The sequence below is a fragment of the Haliaeetus albicilla genome, chromosome 7 (genome assembly GCF_947461875.1).
Source record: "Haliaeetus albicilla chromosome 7, bHalAlb1.1, whole genome shotgun sequence".
In the NCBI taxonomy this organism is placed as follows: Eukaryota; Metazoa; Chordata; class Aves; order Accipitriformes; family Accipitridae; genus Haliaeetus; species Haliaeetus albicilla.
The window spans coordinates 22580548-22600486 of record NC_091489.1 but is presented as its reverse complement, the minus strand read 5'-3'; the positions used below and the strand labels follow the sequence as shown (position 1 = coordinate 22600486).

The 19939-nt window shown below is 41.3% G+C and overlaps 1 protein-coding gene across 1 annotated transcript in view; it reads right to left on the bottom strand.

The window, feature by feature from the left end:
* Positions 1-15546, bottom strand: part of SGK1 (serum/glucocorticoid regulated kinase 1) — a 78913-nt gene extending 63367 nt beyond the window's left edge. The window contains exon 1 of the mRNA XM_069787269.1: positions 15417-15546. Coding sequence (XP_069643370.1) covers positions 15417-15485 — 69 coding nt within the window. The 5' untranslated portion in view covers positions 15486-15546. The remainder of the gene's footprint in view (positions 1-15416) is intronic.
* Between the last annotated feature and the right edge of the window lie 4393 nt (positions 15547-19939).

The window sequence follows — 19939 nt, the reverse complement described above, 5'->3', positions numbered from 1 at the left end:
CTTCCTAGCTTCTTCCAGCGGCCAATTTGCCTTTGCTGTTGAGTTGCTAAGAATGCAGTCCGAGGAGAAACAGAAAGTCCCGATCACTCAAATTAGCCATTTTTAAATGGCATCCCAGCTGAGATGCTGCACATGGCAGTGTGTGAGGCACCGATACATTTCAATCAGGATTTAAAAGCTTATTTTATTCTGAGCCGCACAAGAACTTATGTCTTAAACCACCATCTTCAGTGGGGATTTAAGCTAGGAGAAGGTTTTATAATTTGAGTGTTTTGACAAATTAATCCAGTGCCAAATGTGACCAATTCTTTTAAGATCTTTCATTGATTTTTCATCTTATTTTTTCCCAGCAAGGATGATAAAAATGAACTTATGGGGAGCAGCATCACTTGATACATACCCTGTCACTATAGGAAAACATATGGTCCTGAATAATTTGAAAAGAAAACATACATCTTCCTGTAGCAATTGCACAGAGTGAAAGTAAAACTCCTTAATACAAGAGACTCTTATGAGGTTAACATTTGTTGGTTAATGATTCAAAACTTTCTGTGCATGATATTCTTTTAAGATATGTAATGCAATCTAGCTCAGTCTATCTGGAAGGTGGACCTAACGTTTAAAACATTTCCTGCTCCCAAAGCTTCGAGCAACATTTATTTCTAGTCCCATGAGGAGAAAACTCTTATTTTCTAGTTACATTTTAGTCTACTTTTAAATTTGTTTGAATTTTTACCAAGCTTCCCCTCGCTCTGTGGAGACTAGATGCCTCATCCACTTGAGGAATAGGCCTTAGAGTCCTCCTTGGGGAGTGGGAAATGACTCAATGCTTCAAAAACAAAACAGCAAACACAAGATGAACTAACAAATGTGAAACCCCATCCCGTTGCAATTTCATCACCTATAAAACTGCAGCTGTTTCAATTTCTGAAATCAAGCAATTTCTCCCGCACCTGTCAAACCTGCCTGGCATTTCAATAAATTGTTCCATGTGTTGGTTTTGCTCATGTTTTAACATAGCTTGAGAAATATGGTCTTTAAAAGGGCTAAGTACAGACAAAAAGTAGAGTTAATCAGAGCAAAGCCACATTTTCAAACTGCCAGCCATAAACAGTCATTCATATGTATAAAAGAAATAAAAGTTCTTCAGTGAAAAATGTAGTAACAGATGCAAACCAGACACACTCAAGAAGTATGAAACAAGGGAGGCTTTCTTTCTGCCGTTTACATTATTTCCCTTCTTAGCTTAGTATTTTTCCAGGGGCACGCTCACACACAAGAAACATACTGCCCAGCACTTTTATTCCTCGTGGTCTTCACTTTATTACAAGACGACGGCAATAAAGATCTTTGTTTTAGAAACACAAGCTGACGTGTAAGTCACCAATACTGACTTACCAGCTTGAGGGCTGGAGGGTCCCATATGTGAAAGTTGTTGGTTTTGGGAAGTCTGTGACTGAAACAGCTTGTTTTGAGTCTCTTACCTCACATACTTGGTTGTGTGTGGGTTTTCTTTTGCCTAATTTTTGCAAAAAAATATATTCTGAAGTCATTTCGGGTAAAAGCCCTTGGAAGCTAATGCATATTTCCTCTGAGCGAGCCAACATTTTTTGAGGGTTCGAGGCTGATCCGGTTAAACAATGACTATGACGTCAGAGAAAAGTACCTGCTGTTGAAAATACCCTGCAGGTAGGAGGATTTACCTGGTTTCAGTTTGGTGTGTAAATCCTTTTGCAGGGCTCCTACTCACCAATGTAAATTACTGTGTCAATGAATAAGTGAAATAGAGGAAGAGGTACCGCTTTGCTTAAAGAATTCCCTTCATTTAAAGCAAAAAGAAATTGAAGAAGGGAAGTAGAAGGAGGAAATGCCTGAGACAGACAACTTAGCCAGGTTTTTAAATGGACTGAATAGTTTTTCTAGTAATGTGACCATGAAATAAGGGAAATCAGACCACAGCCTAATGTTGTGGACTTGGCCAGTGACTCCTTTGCTAAAGGCAACAATTTCAAAAGCAGCAAATGCACCAAACTCTTGGCTCCTTGCAGTCCCTGCAACTCGCTCCACTCACTGGCAGTCTGGAGAGCTGGGGCACGTGGCACACCTGTCTTCCATTAACCTGCTAGGGCAAGGGGACTGATTTTTAGGTGGTATACCTTGACCGGAGAAACCCAACATGGGTGTCTGGATCCCATATTAATGCACACATCTGCAAAGATATTTGGGTGCAGAAGCTGCTGGGGTTTTCCAAAGCTTACATAAGTTCCTCCAAGAGCTTCATAAAGTGCAGTGCTAGGCTGGACTGTCTCGCAGCTTGCGATGGAGAAGAAGCAATCTCTCCCTTAATCTCTGTATGGGCCTATTCAGTGCACAGGCTACTAAATGGGGAAGGTCCAGGTAGGTTAAGCCTTGGAGAGAAAAAAGGGAGAAGTACGATGAACAGAAGAAATTTGGTGAAAAGAAGAAGATTTATTTATATATTTAACTTCTGGATGACTGCCAGCGTGCCTGGAACTATACAGAAAGAGAACCTCATCAGGCTTTTCTCATATCTAATTACAGCTCTTTCAGGCTTAGTAAATACTGAATAATTGGGGGATGGAATGAACAATCTCAGAGTAGCTCAGCCCTTTTTTCCCTTCAGCATTTCTTAATTAATCTTAAATAGAGAAGGAAAGAATTTATTTAGTCCAGGCAAGATATCCCAGAGCAGTCACCTTTGCTCCCTCAGCACTGTACTCAGAAGTGCAGCACAAAAGAAGAGCCATAAAAAATAAAGAGACTTTTGAATCTGAAATGAGACCTGTTCCTCTCACAGGGGGCTGCTGGAGGGTGTATGCATGGAAACTGCAGGCTTAGGAAGGAATGGGCACTAATGGACACTTCTGACAATGTGAATCAAATCTCACAATCTCCTTATCAAAACCAGATCTCCTGTCTCCTTCAAGTGCATCATAACTCCTGATATTATGCACTGGGGAGACACTGTCAAACTGAAATGCAGGAGCTAAAAAAGAAGTGTCAGGGCCAGGATAATGAATGAAAACTCTAAGTCCCCTCCTGAGGACTGTGTTGCTTCTTGCCTGTCCCTCTCTCCAAGGGGCTTGGTGGTGTCAGAGGCCTTGAGCTAAGACATGATTCTGTCTGACATGCTGCATGAAATATTATACCTAAAACAACCATAAAAAAATAATTTTAAGAGAGGCTTATGCATCCTTTTTTCTTTTAGTCAGGCAGTGACGTAGCACAGAACTTGTCTGTCCACACCATCTTGCGTGGGAATATGGGCTTGTTCAAATAAAAATAGAGACACGGTATAGAAATGCTTATGGTGTGGCATCAAAACTCACCCTGTTTCATGGGGCAGGAAGAGAAGTGATGATAAAACAACATATACCTGTATATATACACACACACACATATAAATGTATGTATGGTGTATGTTAACATCCATGTACATATACCATTACGTATCTATCTTGCGGCCTTTGGAAAAATTCAGTGAGCTGTTTTTTTGTCTGGAAATATTTTGGGAAGTGCAGAAAAAAATCTTCAAGACTAACTGCGGAACTTCAGCAGAACAACACTGAGGATGCTACTCGGTTGCCTTGATGGGACCCAAAAGATGGGTCTACGCTAAATCTGGCGGATCTGTTCCCAGTCTTCTCATATAGTTTGACTGAACTGTAAGTCAGTGCATGAGGATTTATAATGGGGTCTGTTCTTTTTTAAAAAATGACACATGCACAAATTCCACTTTCACTGCATGGTTGTTCTAAAGTGGAGAACACTCTTGGCCAAGGATGGATGGAAGAGCAGGTACCTCACATTCTCTGTACACACTTAGGCAAGTGATGGCCAGAGATGCTGCACCTAACATCACCTCAATGCAGCCAAGGATTTGGTTGCAGTGATAACAAGCAGAGGAGACAACCGGGTATTGGCCTGGTGTCAGGACAGCAGGAGAGCCTTTTCTGCCTACCACACAGAGATGTGTTCTGCAAAATCCATTTGTTTGAGGAACCTGGTTGTTTCATTTGAAGCAGACCCAGGAAGAATGAACCAGAACAGGAATAATGAACTTGACAGAGAAGTGACTGTGGAAATGTGAGATATGGATGAATCAAAAGCCCTGCTTTTAGAGATGCAATGGGAATACTGGCATTGTTTGGTTCTCTGAAAATGCCAGGCTTTTAAAGCAGTACAGACAATGCTGGTCCAACCACATGCTCACCATGCTTTACTCAATGTGGAAGCGAGTACAGTTACTCCGTGTCAGATTTTGTGAGCCTGGTGACCAAGGAACACTTCTGGTTGAAGGCTGCATCTTTAGGATGCACATCCACAGGGCTGCTGAGCATTGAGCAGCATTTATGTTCATCTATTTTTTGAGAGTTCAAGATTAGCCCTGACAAGTAGTCCTAAATAAAAAGGTTTGCTTATTAATTAGCTTTGTCTACTGGTTTCCCAGACAAACAAGAAATCAGGCTGCAGTCAGTGATATCACTGTAGAAAGGGACAGGGTGTCCATGGAGCAAGAGAGGTGGCAACGTGGAGGCAGGGTGCAAACTGAACTCACAGCTTGGGGGCACAGCGGATGTGCTTTTCATCACACCTCCAGTCTGTTGGCATAAGAGGAAAAGGCCATGCTGCTGAGCTAAAGATTGTTTTGGGTTTGGGCCCTGGGGCTGAATATGAGCTGAAATACCTGAACAGATCTCTGAAGGTACTTCTGGCAGAGGAATTAGGTAAAGCCTATTGCTTTCCTCTGCTCTATGTGTGCTCTGAACTAGTTGGTACTCTGGAATAATTAGTATCACAGATGAGCTTGCTCACCAAAGCCAGTTCAGACCAAGATAATTGTACCTGGGTATTTTAGGCACATAAATAGACATGTCTTGCTCCTTTCCCAGTTGCCGTGCAATGGGGTGAGATCCTGGTTACGTGGACAGGCAGCAAGTTTGATGTAACATGTAACAGAATGAAGGATTGTGAGTTTAAAAAAACAGTTGGGAAAACGTTTCAGCATTTCTTCTTGATCACAGTCTGTGGGTGATAATCCTAAGCATCTGATCAGAAGGTAAAAATCCTCAGAATCTTGATAAATTTTTTTTTATTTCACCGACCTTTTTTCCAATAAGAGATCAGGCCTCGTTTGAGTGAACATATAACTTTCCAGATCACGGAGATATCACTTTATCTGAGGGGTAGAGATGACAGTTTGAGCACTGTGCTCTGAATTATTATCACCATAATTGTGTTTATTATTAAAATAGTCTCCATAACCTTTAATTTCAAGGATTCTTACAGGGGAACAATAGAAGGCAATTTTACAAGAGTTCAAACAAGAAATGAATCACAGTTTGTAATCATTAGCTGCAGGTTGTAAGTTCCTAATACTGGGCATTCTCCCAGCTACATAGCTTCAGCAGCAGCATAGCCGTTAACTTTATTATAGGTTTTTATATCACAGACTGTCCTCCTCCAACATTACTTTCCATTATCTTCTCTTCACATGCCTTTTCTTTTAGCTCTTCTTTGCGTCACAGCCTAGCAGTTAGTCAGAAAGGTTTTACATAGAGGATTCCCACAGTGATTTTGTTCTCATAGCATAGAGGTTGAGACCAACACTCCAACCAGAAAAGTTGATGTTACAATGGCTGTTCTTGTAAGGAGCACTCCTTTAAGTTGACCTTTTAGGAATGAGGAGTCCAAAGTTTTGCATGAACCAGAGTGTGTCAAACAATGACAAAATGCTTCAAAATATCATTAATTTTAAAGCAAGAAATAAATTATTATTAATCAAATTCCAACCTACTTACAGTTAAACTGTTAAAGTTTAACAGCCTTTCATTAGATAAATGCAGGGATCTTTCAGGAAAACCAAGGATACTGAAAGAACTATATATTTTTTCACTAATCTGTAATTACTTAAAACGGAAAGAATTTCAAGCCATTTTATTGACCTATTCTTGGGTGAAATTTTTTTACAATACATCTACAAATTTTGTTGCTGACCTGCAGTTCAAGCATTTGGCTTAATAACCTTTTCTACTTATTTCTGCTATACACTTGAAGACCTTTAAATGCCTCAGTAAAAAGCATACATAGGAACTGACTGAAGCAAGATGGTCTAGAAATCTGTAATAAAAACAGAGCAGGAAATAAAATAAAAGATACCTTTCCCATCTGTAGCTGCAAAAAACCCTAACTCTCTCCCAATCAGCCATACAAAAATAATTTTGATCGCAACAATAGCCAGTGATTTTCACTATATTATTTGTGTTCATGAAGCCTCAACTGAGATTTGAACCTGACTTGTTTAGGCAGTGTAGAAACTCAGTCTCTTTTTCTCTACCCTGAAGAGCTTGCAGTCTAGACAGTTGGCCAAAGGATTCCTGTGAGGATAGCTGAGGTGGCTTCCCAGGGTCAAACACCACACCAGAGTCAGAGTTGCAATGAGAAGTCTGTTCTCCTGAGTACTCCTTTAGCACCCAGTATTGGTGAAATGTGGCCCCTTAAAAATGCTGCCTGAAAAGGTCCCAGCCCACTAGGATGCTGTAAGAGTGCTGCTGTGGGTGGGTGAGAGTGGAACTCAGGGTCATGTTCCAGCCCCACACCACATCTGTAAGCAGCTGGCAGTGGGGCAGCGGATGCAGGGTTCCCCCTCCTCCTTTTAGGGTAGACTTTGAATGTTTTGAGGAAAGCCCCGATGTGTACTACCTAACTGGCCGGCACTTTCACCATGAGTAGTCCTCCAGATCTTTTCAGAAGACAACTGAACCCCCACTGCATGCTTTGTACAGTGTACAAAAATATAGGGCACTGAAAAGTACAAGGAAGTAGGTTGTTGGCATCTGAACAAGTGGCCCCTTGGCAACCGAGCTGCAGCATCTGACCGTGTGCATGGCTCCTCCTCCACTGGAGCTGGGAAGTAAAATAGGTTACCGCTGGTGGTGGTGCACATCAAATGAATGCCTGCCCCCATCTACAGTAAAAACAGGCAGCCCCTGCCCCGTACACAGCTCACCATCTGTGCTTCTGATGTTATGCAGAAGTCTGCATATTCAGGGGGTTGCTGGTGGGAGGCACAAGAGCAGTGAAACAAGCACTGGGTTATGGAGCACAGTGGTCTCGGCTCAGGCTGTCACCTCTTCAGCCATTTCCTGATGCCTCGCAGTATGGGAACAGGCTTTGGCCGTGCTGGAAGACACTTATAATACAAATATGCCCCTTGGCACTCTTGACTTCGTAGGGAAGGCAGGATCTCTATTTGTCATGCTTTTTTCTTCAGCAATTTCTTAACGAGCTGAGTAGACTGGAAATAATAGCTTTTCAAGCTTAACACAGTATGTAGAATCTTCTGGTGCCGCTGCCATGTGAACGAAACTGGATCAGGCACTTCTGACCATTTGAAAAAAATTAAAAATTATTTTGGTGCCTGCATCATTAAGCTGCTTAAAACTCCTGCATAACTTCCAGCCACAGCAAACCCTACCAGATGTTTGCTGCTGCTGTTTCAAGAAAAGCAAATATCGTCTTTTTTCTTTTAGTGAGGGAAAGTTACAGTAAGGCTCAGGAAAAGAGTAACTTCTGTCTTGTATAATAACTTGTCTAACTGACTTAGCTACCTATTTTCTCTTTGTCCACTTATCTGTGAAATGGGAATGATTTTTCTACCTCATCAGGATATTTTGAGACTTGGTTAATTGCTTGTAAGCTGATTTGGAAATTTGTCAGCGCAGATTCTTCAATAAACATTAAAAATTATTGCTCTCAGAGCTATTCATTGTTTTCTTACTCTCAGTATTTATTCGTCTTGCTGTAAAAGCAACTGTTGTAAATAACAACCACTAACAAATATTTTGTGATAACGTGCTATTTAGAAAAAAAATTCTGTGTTATTGATTTGATTCTGCAAGCTTCTTTTGTGGTTTTAGATCTTGCTTGTTTTTCCATTGCTTTAGCATCTCCATTTACATGTTTTTCTGCAGAGATGGTTGCAGTCCTTCCATTTTCTCCTTCTCTACACCAGCCAATTTGCTAGAAGGATATAAGCTTTCCCCTTGCTTTCAATGCTCTGATCCCTTTCTCCATGGACACAACCCTTGACCTCCCCTGAGGTTATAACCCTCATCAAAACCATGTCTTTAATTAGTAGATAAGGTAACATATACACCGAGTTGCTCCAAATTCTTAGTCCTTCCCAGCCCCTGCAGATCATATTTATCATTCTCGCCATTTGGCGGAGGAATCACATTGATTTTTCAGCAGACACAGCTGTCTGCTTTCTCAGTATCTCAGTTTGCATCACCTCTTCCCACATAGCCAAGTCCAAACAGTCCCACATAGTCCAAAATCCTTTGTGCTGCTCTTCTTCCTGGCAGTTTCTTGCATCACGATGTTTTTCAGACAATTTGGATGTTCAGACTGAGGGTAAATGATACTGAGGCTGCTGAGCTGAGTTATGATAGCAGCGACAACATTGTGTTTGGGGTAGGATTGCTCTAAGAATTTAACTCCAGACTCTGTGCCCTTTAAAACAGTGTTGATATTCACTTGGCAGAAGACTCAGAGATCTCATGGCTGGCCCTTCCCCAAACAGAAGCCATGCTCAACTCTGAAGGCATGTAATGAAGAAAGACGGAAGCACTATTCAGGCTCAAGCAATATCTAATCTGATCTTGAAAGGAATGAGCCAGAGCAGGCTCTCAAAAGAACCTCCCCCCCATTGCTATTTCATTAGCGATGGTGGATAATGAGGACCTGAAAGTGGTACAACAGCTGTGAGTGGGTCTGGAAAGATCCAGTCAGATTCTGAAATTTAAAAAAAAGAGGAAAAAAGAAGTCTGTTTCTCAGAAGGATTGAGATGAGATGAAAGGTAAATCTTAAGATGAATTCTGTGGTCTGCAGATGAAATCTTAAGATGAATCCTTCCAGGAGGAGAGTGATGTACAGCATGGGAGAAAAAGCCTTATGGGACTATGTGTACAGAAACAAAACTTACCACATCTGAAGAGAGAGTAAATTTTAAAGGGTTCAATAGAAAATGAGATAGATAACATGCAACATGCATTTACCAGTATGCCAAACTTGCCTGGTGTCTTCCTTTGATGAGGCAAATGTGGATAATCTAATTCATATGGTCTTCAGTAACCCAGTAAGATGGCGATAACACATGGGAATTAATTAGTTAAAATGGAAAATATGAGTGCTCTTACAAAAATAGTTATGAGAGAAAGGAGCTAGCTAAAAGTGTATTGACAAGAGGAAGGTCAGTACTAGAGTTGGGTTTGATACAGAACCTAGGCTTGTGCTCATAATATTTGCCCGTGACACACAGGAGACCTGCTCAGCAAAAGAGGACCAGAGTGGGAGGAGAGGAGTGGGATGGAGGTTAGAAGTGTGAAGTGGACTCCATGAGAAAGAACAGAGAAAGAAGAATATATGGATGCTTTGGCAACCCCACAGAGATCTCCAGGCTAGCAAATGTGACAGCTGCCTTTGTCTGCTAGTGTTATTGGGGAAAGGAAAGTCTGTCCTAAAAGAAGAGTCTAAAAGAAGTTGTCTTATTTGGCCTAGCCAAATACAGCTGAGAGAAGAAATGACTGCTCTCTATAAATACGCCGGTGGTTATACATATGAGGGGAGGGCAAGAGCTATTTAAGTTGTTGCTTTATGTTGGTACAAGAACAAATGGGAATAAATTGGTCAGGTGTAAAATTGGGCTGAAAACGAGAGGAGAATTTCTAAATTTTCAAGCAGGGTGGTCTTCCCAAAAGTGAAAGAGACCTGTGCAATTTCAAGCAGCAGCTTCACAAATTTGTGGTAGGAATTATGAGGCATATTTAGGAAAAGACATCAAGCTTAAAGAGTCTGGATGTGCCTTCTAGTCTTACATGTTAATGAAAGAGGAAGAAAGAGGTTAGAGAAGGGAGAAAGGAATAAGAAGACTTTCCTCTCTCTTGTTCTTTTTAATTTCTTTCCTATTCTCTCATTCTGCTGTCATTCCTCCATCCTTCCTTATTTCTTTTCTTTTTTATTCCTTTTATTCCAAGCTTTATACTTAAGTTTTAACAACACTCTCATGTTTTAGGTTTGAACAAGGGACTCCGCATTGTTTTCTTGTCTAGGCATTACCAGTTTTACCCCATGAATTTTTTTCTATGTGGTAGCTGAGGAGCAAAATACTAGCAGTGATCCCAACCCAAAGCATATCTTGGCTGAATGGGAAGACAGAGGAAAAAGAGGTTCTTTATGCAAAACCAGTATGTGGGCCTTAGATGCTTTCTCATCAGCTCTCATATTTTGTCCCTTGTGTTTAATTAATAGGCTTTTTCAGAAAGGGATAGACAGAAGGTGAGAAAATTATTGGTCAGTTCAATGAATGTCTGTAGCATGTTTGAAGCCTGACTGAGATATAGGGCCACCTTCATCTTAGTTACATTAAAGCCCTGTGGAAGTTGTGGTCTGCAAAACTCAAGTTAAAGTCTGATAAAGGCATTTGGGATTGTGCTGGGCAAAGTTGAGCGCTTACAGCTTTGGCTGATGCCAAGAAGAGCCACGGATGCTTAGCACCTCTCCACACAGAAGAAGTGGGATGGGAAAGAAGTCTCTATTGTGGCAGAACTCTGTCTCGCTTGCAGTCAGCCAGGATCCCTGTCTCTGGAAATCAACTTTAAAATTTATGTACTTTTGTGACATTGGTCCAAGCAGCTAAGAAAAGCAGCAGTCATCCCATATAAAGCTGGCATTTTCCTAAGGTACAACCAGCTTCGGCTCTCAATTATTTTCTTCTAGGTAAGCTCCCAATTACCCTAAAGAAAGGTAACTCCAGTCCTGAAATGGACTTCTAGATCTGTAAAAGTGGCAGAGCAGAGACCAGCCCCCCAGCAGCACAATCTACCAGAGGGAACATAATCTGCAGGAGGTCAGCTGGAAATACTGATTTCAAGGGCTTTCTGTATCACTAAATTACTGTAATCCTAAAAATGGTATTCAGGTAATTCTGCCCTTCCCTCACCCACTCATTGCCTTGAGCTCTAATGCTGGCTCAGCTGTCATCTTCATGCATGATGATGTTTATGAGTTAGCCTCTTCGGTTTGTATATGGAGAAAGCTGCTGGTGTGTAGTGCCATAAAATATCAACCTAGAAAGGGGAAGGTCATGGTTTCCACAAACTGCATATTTGGAAAAACTGCATATAAATAAAGATAGGGATTTTCTCTTCCTTCTTGCGCATTCACTTTAGCTTGACCTAAATTGCTAATTAATGTAAATTTTCTCAGTGGAAAAGGATTATGGATATTCTTTTCCTTATCAGGTTTCAGACTAGCAAATCCTTAATCCCTGCAATAAACTTCCTCTCTAAGACATGCCCTGTTTCTTTTTTTTTCTTTTATGGGAGACAGCTATTTCTTTTCCCATTTATCAGTCATTTATCTTCTTCACATTCTGAATAATTTTGTGTTTGGTCTTGGTCCAGACCTAAGAGGATAATGAATTTCCATGTTCACTGAGGTTACTATATCATCACCCAGTGTTTAAGAAGTGGCACAGGCAGTTCATCATTCATCCTGCTTTAACTATGTTGGTTGTGTTGTGTTATATGACATGGTATGTTATTTCAAGATGAGTCAGGTCATATATTGCAAAATGTTATCCAAAAGTCTTTATAAGGGAGGCAAATGCACCAGAAGAAGGCAGTGCAAATACTACAAACTCCCGCTTCCCAAAACCAACTGGCAGGGATGGCAGTAGGTGGCAATGAAAGGCCCCTCTGCCCTGGGTTATCCTGTTGGCTGAACAGCAATAGCATATTTGCCGGTTTACCACATTCAGCGATCTTTTAAATCGGTACGGTCCAGTTCTGTGGGTAATCCTGCACAGCTCTGAAGGATGAGACCTGTGAGCCCCCCACAACAGAGGGATGTGACTTCTGCTAATTAACAAAACCTTTTAACTGAACTTTGGGAAAGTCAAAATGCTGCTAGTATATGAAAAAGAGAGATTTCCCAGCCATTTGTAGCCAAAGCAAGTCAATGGGCTATTTATATAGGTATCCAATATGCAACATCAGTGGACAGGGAAAGGGATGGTAACAAAAATGAAAGTAATTATATGCTATGAGATGATAATGTCTTTTAATCTCCCAGCGTTGTCAGAAGGTGATCCTTTTACACCATGACCTAAGATTATATGAACAATGGTTTTTATAATTTATCTTCATTGGAGTAACTTCAGATTCCCTCCTTGTGCCCATATATGTCCTATCTTCTTCTGTCCCCTTCTCTTTTTAGATTTGTGTCATCATTAATTAAAAACCAATATTTAATTATTAAAATATCATCCTGATCCTGTTACACCTCTTGCAATGAAAAAAGACAGGCATTGTAAATAATTTGGTTTTCTTCCAAACTGCGCAGGTTTTAAGTGGATGGAGTCCCTATCTGTTTGTTCCAACCCTGCCAGCAGTGAGTGCTACAGGGTATTCTGCAAAACCAATAGTTTCTATTTTCCCTTTTATTTCAGTTAAGTGTGCTGCCTTTTAGTTTCAGCCTTTCCTTCCTGTTCTCTGACCTCCGGACGTGATTAGCCCATACCCTGAATCATCTGACACAGCAGGCAGCATCCCAGAGGGTCAGTGCTTTGTCATCAGAGAATAAGCCAGGCTTAAAAAAAACCTGGTCCTCAAATTCAAGTCAATGTTTGAATGCACTTTCAGCCTAGCTTAAATCCACAGAGCTCTACCAGTCCTTTCTGCACTCTTGGCCAGAGCAACAAAGAGGATTGCATTTAATGAAAACATAAGGCTCAATGGAAAATGAAACAATGAAGGTACATCTGGTACTTTCTTCCAGAAAAATCTAACAACTGAGTTGAAAAAATAGTAGTGTTTCCTGAAATTTGGGGTGTTCTAATCTAGGCTGATATGGATTTTTTAGTATTAGACTTGAAAAGCACCTGTGCTAAAAATGTGAGCTTTTGGAGGAGACAGACACAGTGATTTTAAACTGGAGAGATTGGAGTCCCATCCCTTTTTTCATCATAGACCCTGTTGGGAATCTGGGAGCAGTACCCAGACAACAAATCTCCTTCTCTGGGTTTCAGTGACCTGTCAGTAAAGTGGGGATAGCAATACCTCACCCTGTAGCCAGGTCTGCTAGGCTCCGCAGACAAGACCTGCCTCTCACTACGAATGTAGGATGCATCCAGTAGGTTGCTGGTGCTCGTTACGGTGTGCTGGTGCTGTGGTGATGCAAACTGCCAAACAACATCACACTCTAGACTCAAATCAAGAAATCTAGCAGCTATGCTTCTGTACACACAGGTGGTTGTTCAGCCAGAGTGTCCAGAGCATTGGTAGGGAACCAAATTGACTGTCTTTAACCATCTTTCCCCATCCTCCCAGCAGTTAAATGCAGCATGTCACCAGTCCAACAAATGCAAGAGATATTGCTGGGAGCCAGCAACACATTATGAACATGTAGCTTTTCTTGTCTGTACATGTTTCAAGCACTGACATAGGAATGGTGTGGTTAATGTTTGAATGCAGAAGATTTTCTCGGAGGAAGATAATGGGGATAAGAGAAACGTCAATGAACATATATATCTATTGACAGAAATGTATAGGGAGGGAATTTCCTTCCTTTGTGTCTCTAAATTGGTTTTACTGATTTCATCTATCTTCATCACAATAGCAAAAAGGCAAAATCTGATAAAATGAAAACCCTCAGAAACTAAAAATGGCTACTTGTCCTGATCCACTGTCCAGGACTGTATCACTATGCCAGTTTCTTCAAATATGACTACAATTGACAATCTTTTCCAATGACAAATTCATTGATCATCAGTATAGCTCTGAAAAAAACCCAATTTTCCCTGCTTCTAGAACAGAATGATTTAGAGGCTTCCAGTGATAACTTGCCTTAGTTCTAAACAGAGATAGAAGACAATTGCCAATAATTAACCTCATACAGGAACTGCAAGCTATTTTGTTTCCTCTTTAAGAATACATTTATATTAAAACCTTCAAGCAATTTTGAAAAACAGATAAACCTTTCTGGTGAGCTGAATATCAAACATATATGTGCCAAAAGCAATATACTTAAATGAGAAGCAGCTTGGGATGAGAACCACTTTTATGGGCTGAGTTTACATGGTGTTTGGGCTATCTATCTGCGGCTTCCACAAACCACCTTAGAAACAACAAATGTCAGCAAACACTGCACTTTTTTTCTCCAAGTGACGCTGTTAGTATTTTCCAGGTCCGCCCTTAAATCTGGCATCTCGGTGCCCAGAAGAGTTTGACCTTGGCTTTCAAATTAGTAGCTGGTGTAGACTTCATTGTCTTTGCCTGAAGGGTTAAATGGACTGACCATATTCTTGGCATAATGAAGAGAGAGAATGAATGGGGATGAATGAATGAATGAACTAATGAGTGAATGGAGCAGCTTATCTGCTCTTACTCCAGTCTGTTTAAAGAGAGGGTTGTCGTTTTAATCATTCAGGAAATCCTTTCCATAGGGGAGTCCCTGCTACCAATCTCTTTCTGATGCTTTGCTTCTCCCATCTGGGTCTACTCAGACATACTCAGAATATCTGTCCTTTTAGCCACATGGAAATGACTTTGTTGCTCAAGTTAAACACAGAGTGTGCCACACTGTCACTATAAAAGAGTCAAAGAAACAGAAGGGACTTAACTGAAGTGATGAGGTAGAGTGTTACACTTACTTACTTAAGGAAATCAGCAGTCAAATGTAATACATAGCAGATCTTTCCTGAAACCTGACATATCTGCTTAAGTTAAAGAATGTAAAAGAAAACCAAACCCAGGTGTACCTCAGTCTTATTCTTTTCTCCTGCATTAATTGTGATTACAGGCAAATTACAAGCTGTGAAATATTTTGCTGAGCTCACAAACGCCTCTTTGTTCTCTTTTTTTCCCCCTATGAGATGATGAATGGAGGTGGGTAATGCCGCACTTCAGGCAGGTGAATGAAAGGTGTGGAGGGAGTCATACCCCTAGGTGGATGTGGAGGAGGGAGTCAGAGACAAGCTGCAACAACCCTGCACTCTGCTTTGGAGTGTATTATCCCAGTCTGAATTGCTGGTTGTATTGCGTCAAGCCCTGTGGTCAGCTGTGATTGAGATATACATTCCACAGCAAAGACTGCTGATGTAATGCCTTCCAGTCCCCCCATCCTCGTCCCCCCTCCCCAGCTCCCCTTCACCTACGGTGCTATTACCCTTGGTGTTTGATAGAACTGCCCGTGCCATGGGCTTGTTACAGTAGGAGACTGGTATTAAACCACCTTCCTCCTTCAGTGACTTTCTGTCTGCTCTAGCACATTAACAAATACGGTAACAACAACAAAAAGAAAGTGAAAAGAAAGAATTAAAGGAAAACCTTACCCTCTTTTTAAAAAACTGAAAGGCTGAGCACTTCTTGACTGGAAATCCATTCATGTCTTTGTTGACCATTTTCCACAGTGAAGGGTACACAGTGATAGATCCAGTGTGGCACTTGCTTAGTGCATCTGTTTTCTTCTGTATCCCTTCAGTAAATGAAGACAGAGCAGGACGGGAGACTCACCGGCACGGCTCAGGCAGCTGTCCTTTACACATTCATCCTGCTGCACCAGCTACTGCAGCAGCAGCAGCAAGCAGCAGCCTTTTCCAGCTTTCAGAGACAGCACACTATTAGCTTCTTAAAAACATCCCCTAAATACACACACTCCTGTAAAACCCTGTGACAGCTTTCAGATCACAGGCAGCAGATCTCAGGCTAAGTGGGTCTCACATAAACCCAGGTCCTTCCATCCTGTGGGTGCTACTGGTACCTCACGCTGTGTAAGCAGCGAGGCTACTGTACTCAATTTGCTATTCTTCTTCTTCAGGTGGTGTGATTCACTGCTGTTTGAGATGAGAGCTGGTTTTGATTGTGCAAATTCCAGTGGGAGCTGCAGTTCGGCAACAGCACAGAGAGAGAGAGAGAGAGGGAGAGATGCACAGGCAGAGCAGCCAAACACAAATAACCATACAAAGGATAGGAGGAAGGCTCAGGGAAAGGAGTGCTGAAAGGCGATATGTTTCCTTTGGGAGAGTGACAGGGATAGCTCTCGTATTATACATGGACAACCTTTAAGTAAAAAGAAAAGAGACACAGGTCAATTAAAAAAATGTTTTTCTTATGTTGCTCTCCTTGCAGTGATTTAGACAGTGGTACTTTGGAAAAAAGCCCATCCGATGATCAATGTAACACTGGGTTATGTGGCAGGACATGCAGACAGGAGCACTGGACCTTTGTCGTGAAGTTCAATGAGCTTAAAGGAAACCAGCAGTTCCTAATAAAGTATATTTACCACATGTGATGCAGATAAATGTAAAGCAAGCAGCCACAGACAAATTTGTTCAGATATTTCCGTAGAAACATAGATATATAGCTTTTAAAACCAGAAGGGCTATTTCATTACAGAAAAACAGGGCTGAAAGTGATCTTGAAAGGACACATTGTTTAACCTCATTTTTATTAAATTTAATTGAGTTAAATTTCACCAAGTCCAGTGAATCCAATAACATGTATTTAACTAAACTGTAAAATATCTTTTAATTAAGCTATATTTTCCAGCAAGGTCTGGAAAATAAAATAGACACTTCATCACTTCACTCGTCCTATGTCCCAGGTTAATAAACCACAGTTTCAAGAAAGGACCTTATTTCTAATATTGATCTGGCTTCTGGTTCTAGCCATAGCTTCCTGTCCAGCCTTTCTCTATGAGAGTGGTCAGCCCTGTGGTACAAAGTACATTTGAGGATACTGGTCTACTGTAAATCAGTTACTTCTCAAGCATCTCTATGGTTAGGTAAATAGACTGAGCGTTTCACATTTTTCAGTGGAAGCCATTTTTACTAGTCCTTGAAGAAATTCTGTCACTCTTCCCTGTTCCTTTCATCCCCTTTTTTGAAGATCCTTGAAAAATAAGAGCACCTACCTTGTATACCCTACCCCAGCACAGGTTTCTCCTTATTGCATGTAGAGGTGAAACTATGAACTTACACCTACCACTATGGCTGTTCCCCAAAGAATCCCACTGGTCTTTTGACCCATGCACCTCACTGAGACCCCATGTCAAGGTGCTTGTAAGCTATCACCTTTTTTCCAGTCAGTAACATGTATTTCCCCACTTTGTACCTCTAGCCCTTATTAACTGTTTGCAAGCAATTTAACTTGGCTGCACTCATATTAGACTTGGAATTTCTTAAGGAAACAATTCTCTTAGCAAGTGTCATGTCATTCATTCAAAACCTCCTTTCCCCTTTCCTTTCTTTTCCTTTCCTTTCCTTTCCTTTCCTTTCCTTTCCTTTCCTTTCCTTTCCTTTCCTTTCCTTTCCTTTCCTTTCCTTTCCTTTCCTTTCCTTTCCTTTCCTTTCCTTTCCTTTCCTTTCTTTTCCTGTCCTGTCCTTTCTTTTCCTTTCCTGTCCTTTCCTGTCCTGTCCTGTCCTGTCCTGTCCTGTCCCGTCCTTTTCCTGTCTTTCTCCTTTGTCTTTAATTACAGCAGTTGCAGTGATTACAATAACACTTTGATAGAGAAGTATTTCTTGGGCCCAGGATGAAAATTCTGGTCAATACTGCAGGGGGAAGATACAGCCCCATCCCAGGGCAGAAATCAGAATACTCCCTCAGGAAGCTACAAGTTCAAGGTCCAAGCAGCACAAAAGACATAATTTTGAGTTTGGGTGTTCTTACAGGACTGTCTGAAGCAGTGGGCTGAAGAGCTAGTATCTCATCAGAATCGTTCCACTTTCTATAATTAATTGTCACTGGAGCAAGGAGAGAGGGAAATTTCCACTCTGCTCCTCTGTCCGAGGCTAATGGATTTCACCAAAGAGCAATTCAGCCCAGCCACCGAAAACTGACCAGCGATTCAGGGTGCCCAGCTAGAGGCACATTGAAGGGATTTTCAGAAAAACTGGAGTTCTCAAAATGCCTGAGCCAGGCCTCCCTGAAATGAACAACCCTCCTCCATCCTGCAGCCCATCCCTCAGTCTCTAGCCATTTGGGAAAAATCTCTCATTAATCCTCTCCTGCACTTTAGAGCTGTCAGACCTATATTCTGGTGCTTACAGATAGAGAAGTAGATAATAGTGAATGTCCAGTTTTTACTGGTGGCATCTCCCAGTACTCGATTCTGAGCACCATGTGATTTGTCAGCTAATTTGATATGCAAGGAAACTGTTGTTGCAAAATGGCTCTCACTCAGGCAAACTAGGCAGCTTGCTGTGCACGTACGTTTATTTTTGAGATCTTTGATCTATTCAGCCACAGCTTTGATCTGTCTCTCAGCCTTAGATATTTTTCCTGAGGGTTCAGCACTATCTTCTCTTTCACAAAAGCATTTGTGTTGCCTCTACCTCCTCCGTAAGATTTCCAGACTGCTGGCTGAAACGCCGTTCTCCTTCCAGGCTTCTAAACCTGGCACCCTGCGTGCTGCTGTTGGTGGTGTCTGCCCCGTGAATATATCTCATGGGTCCTGGTGCCTGGGCCTTGGCCTCCGGACATTTTTTGCCATTTATTTTATTTGGGTGTTGGCCTTTTTTCAGCTGGACAAACTATACACTTAAGTTAAGCATATTTCTATCAGAGAGAAAAAACTTCAACTGTTTTTAAAGTAGCCTGACAGTTTTAAAGTACTGTAGGAGTTGTTTTTTGAGGCAGTTGTGTTACTGCGAAAGCAATGAGCTAGGACACTATCCTTGCATCATGTAGAGCCCTCCTGGCCTCTCCAGGATATCCATATTTTGACAAGAATCCTTCTCAGCTGAAATCCTGTTGGCTCTGTTGCCTCAAAGGATTTTATTTGCAAACTTTTTTACCACAGATATCAGAAGTGTGACTCAACGGCTGCAGAGCTTATATCTAGCACAGGAGATCAAAAGTCTTAAAGAGGAGCAAAAAGGGGAACACCACATATCTGTTTTTACACCAGTAGACAAAGATTTAAAGCCAGAGAGATTTTCCTAAGAAAAAGTGTTCCGCTTTATTATGGTGCCAAAAGCATGGCTTCATAATTAAACCTGAAATAAGCGTAAAACTCCATGTTCATTGCATTTAACTGCAATCAAAAGGCATAAAAATTGAGTAGGAAAATAAGAACTTGAGCCAAGCCAACCCTCTCAGCGGTGCTTTATTGTGACTGTCATGAAACACCAAGGGCTTTCATCAACTTGGTGGCCTGCCAGATGTACCAAGCACTTTAAACAAGTCCTACAGGTACTTCATGCTTTAACGGCCTTTAGCTGTTTCCATTAAACTGTCATATACTCACCCAATGATAAAATAAGTTTTTTATTACAGCAGTCAGGAAAGAAATGCACAGATATTCTAGCTGCAAAATTTCAGAGAGCTACAAAACACACAGTAGTATTTGAATCCCTGTGAGGCAGCCCCATAGGAGAGCATGGAGGTTTTTTCATTGCAGATCTTCTTGAAGGAGTAGTATAAACTTAGATTAACATAGTATGTAGAGGGGACTAAGCATGGACCAGAACTCTCATTCTGTCGTGCCTTTTACAAACGCAGCATCCCAATAATTGGTCTTGCCTTTAACCACTTACGAGTGCAATGTAACAGGCAACGGGTAGTAAATCAGTCTAGAGTATATCAGGGAACAAGTAAATTATACTCATGAGTTTGATGAGCTACAGCCTTAACAGCCTAAATCTTCTTCTCCCCTTGCCTAAGAAGAATGTTCAATATGAAATCTCAGGATTTAGTACCATAGCCCTTTGTGTGGTTCCCTTTGCTGTGGTTTCAAAGTTGCCTACATCTCTGGCATGGGCCAAAACCATATGTTGCAGATAATTTCTAGTATCTTGCCAGTTACAGGTTCTTATGTGGCTGCTCAGTCAGTGAGTGCTCCTCCCCTCCCCTCCTT